This window comes from Emys orbicularis, chromosome 20 (assembly GCF_028017835.1).
Source record: "Emys orbicularis isolate rEmyOrb1 chromosome 20, rEmyOrb1.hap1, whole genome shotgun sequence".
NCBI classification, from domain to species: domain Eukaryota; kingdom Metazoa; phylum Chordata; order Testudines; family Emydidae; genus Emys; species Emys orbicularis.
Genome location: NC_088702.1, coordinates 5,325,433 through 5,333,119, shown reverse-complemented (window position 1 = coordinate 5,333,119; position 7,687 = coordinate 5,325,433). Strand labels below are relative to the sequence as shown.

Sequence of the window (7,687 nt, the reverse complement as noted above, 5' to 3'; positions counted from 1 at the left end):
AGAATGAGGGGCCGGGGCTCACGTACGGTGATGCTGCGCGGAGGACACCATCTGAGGAGCAAGCCGGTGTCCTCCGCACGGCGTGGCCTCCGGTACTTTCGGATTTAGGACAACACCGCTGGTGCCGGAGCTGCGCCGGTGAGCCCGGCAAAGCCCGGCACAAATTACGTTCTGCTACTAACCTTCCATTGTCCCAGGACTGCAGAGGTGTTAACTGCTCGCTTTTAAGTGGTCTCCTACAACACGCGTCACCCAACAATTGCTCCCTCCTTGAGTTTAGCGTGGCGACCCGGGTTACTTGCCCCAGCCCTGAGAAAGAGCTCCGCGACGCTCGGAAGCTGGTCCCCTCCCCCACCAGAAGTTGGTCCAATAAAAGGTGTCACCTCACCCGCTGCATGTCTCTCGTATCCTGCAACCAACATGGCTCCTATGCCACTGCAAAACTCTGGGCCCTAGGTGCTCTGTCACGTCCAGGGTTTGCAGGGAGCTGAGACGCTTGGGATCGGGTCTGAGGTGCTCTGCTCGGCCTTAGCCCTCATAAACCTGGGCCTTTGTGTGCTCGAACGGATTGCAGGCCTCCTTCATCACCCGGGATTGCCAGGTACTTTATTGCTGCCTCTTGCTGCCAACTCAAACAAACCAGGCAATCGCCGCATGTTAAATCACTGGCAAGGGCAGAAGAAACTGCCCTGAAGCTGGTTGCTATTGTCCTGTTAAGGTGTCCAGCGGAGAGACAGGTGCGGGGGACAGGAGGGCTCAGCTGCCCGGGGACACTCTCGGCGCCAGGCTCCCAGGGGGGTTGGGATCCCAAAACTCTCAAGATGGCACCAGGTGGCGAGACGAAAGGCCAGGCCTCAGCTGTCACCAGCACAAAACCGGCTCTCTTGTTTACAACCTCGGCAGAGATCAAGGACTGGCTGGAGGGAGGATGGGCCAGGGGTTAGGACACTAGCCTGCAACTCGGGTTCAAGGCCCAGTTCTGCCACAGACTCCCTGTGGGAGAGTCGCTAGGTGGCTCGGTGCCTCAGTTTCCCATCTGGACAATGGGGAGAGCAGCACTGCCCTGCCTCCCAGGGGGCTGTGATACATCAAAGACTGTGAGGCGTTCAGCTGGTGCAGTGATGGGAGCCATCCAAATACCCAAGATAGCTAGGCCAGGGGGTCCCTCCAGGAAAGGCCTCCCCGGCCTAGTTTTTAGGCCCCACCCAGACCCAGCCCTACCCCCTGAGCCAGCGCAACTTCCTCCAGCCCCTGGGGTCACTGCGTGCCCCTGCCGGCCACTGCCCCTGCTATGCTGTGGGGGTTGCAGAGCGGGAGGGGATCTGGTTCTTTTCCCAGCCGGCGCTCATAGTCTGGTCCTGTTGGGTTGCCGGGCTCTAGGCATGGCCCGTTGGCGGAAGATAGGGGCTGCAAGGGGCGCTCGCCCCTCAGCACCCTTAAATCCAGGATTTCCCAGGGGAAAAAAGCCAGCTAGGGCACTCCCAGGCTTTGATCAGCTGCCCGGAGCACAATCACCTGGACGTTGGAGATACACTTAAAGGGACAGCGCCTGATTAGAAATCACGGGTCAGACCTGGGGGTCCTAACCTGGCAGAAATCAGCAGGAGTTTGCCGTGTGTCTCGGGGGGCAGAGACACTGCACTGGTCAGTTTCCATACAGTCAGTTTCTCCTCTCCACTTCTAGCACTTTTTTAAACCAGAGAGCATAAAGCATTTGACAGATGGGGAAACTGAGGCACAGAAAGAGGACCCTTCTAGGGTCAGAGCCAGGAGTGGGCCACAACTGCCCAGCGAGGCAGCAGTGTCTAGTGGATGGAGCTGGGCACTCCGACTCACCAGGCACCGGCTTGCTGGGTGACCTTGAGCAAGTCAAGACCCTTCTCTGTACCCGTTCCCTGGCTGCAGGGAAGGAGCGCTGCTTGCAAAGTGCTCAGGTCATCGTTCAGTCTCCTGCCCTAACACAACAGCCGCGCAATGGTTACGTTGCAACCCCCCCAGGCTGAGGGAAGTTGATTTGTTTCCATTGGAATTTAAATTCAGGGCAACATCGGTACTGACATTAGAATTTTGTTTCTACAAAAAACCTGAATGTGGGACCCAGTCCTGACACTGGCCCTTTAAAATACGCCCCCCCCCCCCCCACACACACACACACGCTGGGCCTGATTCTGATCTCCCTACCTCCAGGGTAACTAGATTAGTCACCTGGTGCAGTGACTTAGACCAGCACAAAGGGGGTGCTAGCCACTACAGGGCCAATGGAGAATCAGACCCCACTGGCTCATTCATTCCTGAGTCACCCCAGGGCCTGTGCTCCAGCCGGGCTTGCTGCATGCACCAGCGGTGGCTTCGAAAGTCTCACCTTAGCAGTGGCTGCAGGTAAACAGCTGAACAGAGAGTCCAGCAGCGTGGGTGGATGGGGGAAGAGGTACCTTTGTTCTACCTGCCCCAGGAACGAAGGAGGAGTCTTGCCCTGCCCCTCGGGAGGGCCGGCCTTCAGTCGCTAGAGTGTCACATACACACCCAAGGCAGCTCTCCTGCCTTGCACAGTTCAGTCCACACCCCCTGTGCAGCTGGACTCAGGAGCGCAGGAGAGAGGAGATCGGCCAGCCTGCGTCGATTACGAGGGGTGGATTGGGGTGATTCAGGAGCTCAAGGGCCGACCCGGGCCTGAAGGATTCCCCCTCCCGGCTGTGCGAGCCGCTGCTGGCTTATTGTGTGGGGCCGTCCCCGTTCCGCGGACCCAGCGGCATGTGCACTCAGGGTGAGCAGAGCTGCATGGAAGAGCACTGACGGGGAATGGGCTGGCTTTGGGCAAGGATGGCTGCGCTGGCCACGTGGTGAGCAGAGGGGCCGCTCTCCTCCTCCGTGCGCCAGGTGCTGTACATCCTCAGTGCCACAACCCCTACCCCCCAGCTGGGAGGAGAGTGTGTTGAACATGCAGGCAGGGGGGATCGGGCAGTTGAACAGCTCGGCACGGCCCGACTTCGGGAACAAATCTCTGCTGGACTCTTGGGGGCTGAGCGGGGATGATGCGGCCTCCGTCCCGGCGGATGGGATCTTCGGCCTGCGGATCCTCATCTCCAGCGTCTACTTGGTGGTGTGCGCCGTGGGGCTGCTGGGCAATTCCATGGTCATGTACTTGGTCCGGGCCCGGAAGGGCAGGCCGGCCTCCGCCATAGACGTCTTCGTCTTCGGCCTGGCGCTGGCCGACTTCCACTTCGCCCTGACCCTGCCCTTCTGGGCGGTGGAGACGGCCCTGGACTTCACTTGGCCCTTCAGCAATGCCATGTGCAAGCTGGTCCTCACCTTGACCGTCCTGAGCGTCTACGCCAACGTCTTCCTGCTCACCACCATGAGTGTCACCCGCTACTGTTCCGTGGCCTCCGCCGTCAGGCCCGGCCTCAAGCTGACCGCCAACCTGGCCAAGTGGATCACCGTGGCTCTTTGGGCCGTGGCCTTGGGAGCCACCGTACCCACCGCCATCTTTGCCACGGTGACAGATGTGGTCGGGGTAGAGTTGTGCCTGCTCAAGTTCCCCACCAACCGGTGGCTGGGGGTGTATCACCTCCAGAAGGTGTTGGTGGCCTTCGTGCTGCCCCTGGTCATCATCTTGGCCTCCTACCTGCTGCTCCTCAGTTTCCTCCAACAGCACCGGGTCAACGCCAACAACCCCAGGCGGCAGAGCCAGATCGCCACGTCCGTCTGGCTCGTGGTTACCTCCTTCTTCGTCTGCTGGTTCCCCAACCACGTGGTGACCTTCTGGGGAGCCCTGGTGAAGTTCGGAGCTGTCCCCTGGGACAAGACCTTCTACTTCCTCCACACCTACATCTTCCCCCTCACCACTTGCCTAGCCCACAGCAACAGCTGCCTCAACCCTGTCGTCTACTGCCTGATGCGGAGGGAGTTCCGCAGGGCTTTGAAAGATGCTTTCTTGAGCCTCCTGGCCCAGGCTTCCTCCTACCTGCCTTCCTCCACCGGCCAGGCAAGGGACGAGGGCACCGCCCAGGTGGCACTGCCCTTGCACCGGAGGGGCAGCCCCAGCGGCCTACAGGTGGCAGAGAAGGAATACGCCCTGCTGTCCACCACCGTCACCGTCGTGCCTGAGCTGAGAGCCGAGGAGGCCAGCCCGCAGGGCGAGATAGGGACGGCCCTGGGGCGGGCGTCAACGAGGAGATGCCGAAGTGACCGCTGGTGAATCACGGCCTCTAAGACACATGGATGGCTTTTGGGCTAACAGCAGAGGAGCCTGGGCTAGCAGGGCATGGGGCTGCCGTTAGCACTGGTCGTGCTACGGGGCGTGATCTTTTGCACCCAACCTGACTGGAGGTCTTTTGCGATGCAGGCTGGCGAGAGCGATTCCACTGTACTCCTGTTAGAAATGCCGGGACCTGACGCTGGAGCTGGAGCTTCAGCCAGGGCTCCTTCCTCTAGCCCTAACACCCCAAGACTTGGGGGGGAACAAAGAGGGACTTGGTGGCTCTTATTTCCACAGCGCATCCCACAAAAGCCCCAGAGCCAAGCGAACCTCTTCCCTGCTGACGACCGGTCTGATGAGCCGGATGGCGCCTGCATTCGAGTTTCGTGGCTCCCTCCTGGACATTTCCATTGGCTTCATTTGCCACCGTCAGTCGCTGAGAGGGCAGACGTCGCAGGAGACCCCGTCCTGTCGTGGTCTTGCCACCGTCCAGGGACTGAAACCCACAGAGGACTCCAGATCTTAACGAGGACTTCAGCCCATGCCTGCAGATCCCGGGACCTTCCCCGCTTGCACCCCACAAGGGGGCTTGGGACTCGAAGACCTACACGTGTGCACCTCTTGACCTCTCTAAGGAGGGTGCAACAGGCCTCCGCATCTCCTGCCGGGTCTGCGGAGCAATGGCCAAACCCCAATGCAAGAGCTTTTTACAGAGCAACGCCTCCCACAGGCCCGGCGTGGCACCCTCGCTGAAGAGGGCCAGGTGGGTTTCCTCTTCAGAGTCCCGCTGGCAGCCCTGGGGCGGGAGGGACATCTACGCTGAGCAGCACAAATCGCGTCCCCCGTTCGGGGCAATTTCCCCAGCCTAAGCAGTGCAGGGGGGGTGAGGAATTGAACTACGATCTCCCAGCAGGGCAGTGTCCCCGACCCACCCACCCACAAAGCACATGGGGCCAAAGCAATCGTCAACTGCACTGTAACCCCGAGGCCAATGGGGTTGGTTACCCCAGGGGTCAGTCTGGCTTAGTAAACAGTGGCATAACTTTCCCTGGGCAGAGGGGTAAGTGTGTGTGTGTGGTCCCTCCAGACAAACTCACCTCTGAATCCATTTCTGGGGTTCCTACGTGACACGCTCAGCCCATGGGGTCCTTGCCCACTCACCTTAAAACCCAGATGTCCTTGTTCTTATAGCCCATCTCTGTTCTGCCGGGCGCCCCCCAGCCTCGAACTCTGGCCAGACAGAAGATGGCTCTGTTTTCAAGGCTGGATTCAGCAAGATCAGCTTGGGGTGGGGGGTGGGGGGGGAGCCAACTCTCTGGCTTCCAGATTTATGGGGCTCGCGTGAGGTATTATCGACTCCAGCCTGTGTCAAAGTCTAAATCAAGGCGGCGCTGACGCGGCTGCCAGCACCTGATTTAGCTCCAGGACAGAGGTTAATGAGGAACTACACCGCGGCTGAAAACATAACCCCTCGTAATGCTTCCAGCTGTGTGGAAGCACAAGTGTTAGCCAGGCCGAGGCCGAACCGCTGGAGCAGCTGGATTCCTTAGCAAGGGAACGTTCCACAGCGCTATCCAGCACATGAAGGGTTAAAAGGGTTAAATCCATCCTAAGGGCTTGATTGTGGTTGGTGCTGAGCTCCATCAGCTCCTATTGAAGTAGAGTAGGAATGTCGGGGGTGGGGAGAGAACAAACCCGTTCGTCACGCAGGGTTTGTGCCCATTGAACGAGTTTGGCAGGAGCTTCCAAGTGAATGGAGTTAAATCCGTCGAACTCCGAGTGTGGACGTAATAAAGGTGCAGTGTGGCCTAGGAGATAGAACACTGGGACTCAGGAGACATGAGTTCTAGTCCCTTCTCTACCACTGGCCTGCTGGGTGACCCAGGGCAAGTCAAGGCCCTGCTCTGTACCTCAGTTTCCCCATCAATAAAATGGGGTGATCCCAACCTCCTTCAGAAAGTGCTTTGACCTCACTCCTGTCCCTGTTCTTTTATTAGTTGTCCCCCGTAATTTTTTGGTCTCCAGGTCCTGTGGACCCCCCTTAGGCTGGGGGGGATCCTTTAGCAGTGGGCGGGCTTTGCCCGCCCACTTCCTGGATCCCAATAGGTCAGAAAGTGCTTTGAGATCTGCTGTTGAAAAGCTGTAGGAATTATTATAATGGTAGAGCCCTTTCCCTTTTGGTCACAGGGACCCCGCCTCCAGGAAAAGAGATGTTTTACCCCTCTAGTATGGCTACAGTTAAGCACCTTTATACCAATAAAACTGAGAGTGTCATACTGCTTTAACTATACCAGTGTAATTAAAGCTTGTGTGTAGAGAAGCTCTTCGGGAGAAAATATGATTCACTTGTTCCTATAGCTATAATTCACTCCCAGCCATCTGATTTATGAATTGCTCTGCAATACTGCAATTAACGTAGGCCGTATGTGTGTGTGTGTGGGGGGAGATTGTGATAAAGGACCATCAAAAAGGGACAAATCAAAAAGGTAATCAGCTCCCAGCCCTTGAGCAAACACAAAATCCCAGCCTGTCAGGGGACAAGCAGGGCCCATTTCCTGTTCACAGAAATGAAATTTTGATTGGAGTCAACCCAGGGCCACTGTTTTGCTGGGGAAGGAGCAAAGCACCAGCCTAGACGGAGGAGTTTAATTGCACCAGTGTCACAACTAAGGGGATGGAACCTTTTGCAGGGCTCGGCCCTCGCAGTCAGAGGTGGATTTTCCCAAAGAGCCCCTTAAGGTACCAAAATAAGTGGCTCCATTGTCAAGGGAGCTCAGAACATTAAATTCTGGCCTTAAATAGCCTAATGGGATGCTGAGCACTTTTGAAAAATCTGGCCCTGATTTAGGGGCATCAAGAGGAGATGAGCACTAGGGGAAATCATTGAATCATGGAAGATTAGGGTTAGAAGAGGGAGAGGGATAACTCAGTGGTTTGAGCATTGGCCTGCTAAACCTAGGGTTATGAGTTCAATCTTTGAAGGGGCCATTTAGGGATCTGGGGCAAAAATCTGCCAGGGACAGTACTTGGTCCTGTGGTGAAGGCAGGGGACTGGACTCAATGACCTTTCAAGGTCCCTTCCAGTTCTGAGATAGATATAGCTCCATGTTTAAAAAAAAAAAAAATTAAGAAGTGACCTCAGGAGGTCATCTAGTCCAATCCCCTGCTCAAAGCAGGACCAACCCCAACTAAATCATCCCAGCCAGGGCTTTGTCAAGCCATGCCTTAAAAACCTCTACGGGTGGAGATTCCACCACCTCCCTAGGGCACCCATTCCAGTCCTTCACCACCCTCCTAGTGAAATAGTGTTTCCTAAAATCCAACCTAGACCTCCCCCACTGCAACTTGAGACCCTTGTTCTGTCATCTGCCACCACTGAGAACAGCCGAGCTCTATCTTCTCTGGAACCCCGCTTCAGGTAGTTGAAGGCCGCTATCAAATCCCCCCTCCCTCTTCTCCAGATTAAATAACCCCAGTTCCCTCAGCCCC

The 7,687-nt window shown here is 57.1% G+C and overlaps 1 protein-coding gene across 1 annotated transcript; it reads left to right on the top strand.

The window, feature by feature from the left end:
- The first annotated feature begins 2,938 nt into the window (after positions 1–2,938).
- RXFP4 (relaxin family peptide/INSL5 receptor 4) lies at positions 2,939–4,198 on the top strand. The gene has a single exon (XM_065420546.1). It carries the CDS (start codon positions 2,939–2,941, stop codon positions 4,196–4,198), a length of 1,260 nt encoding a protein of 419 aa, XP_065276618.1.
- Positions 4,199–7,687: the final 3,489 nt, after the last annotated feature.

What these genes read in the sequence shown, in the direction of transcription:
- RXFP4 (XM_065420546.1), top strand. Translation starts at nt 2,939, where the DNA reads ATGCAGGCAGGGGGGATCGGGCAGTTGAACAGCTCGGCACGGCCCGAC.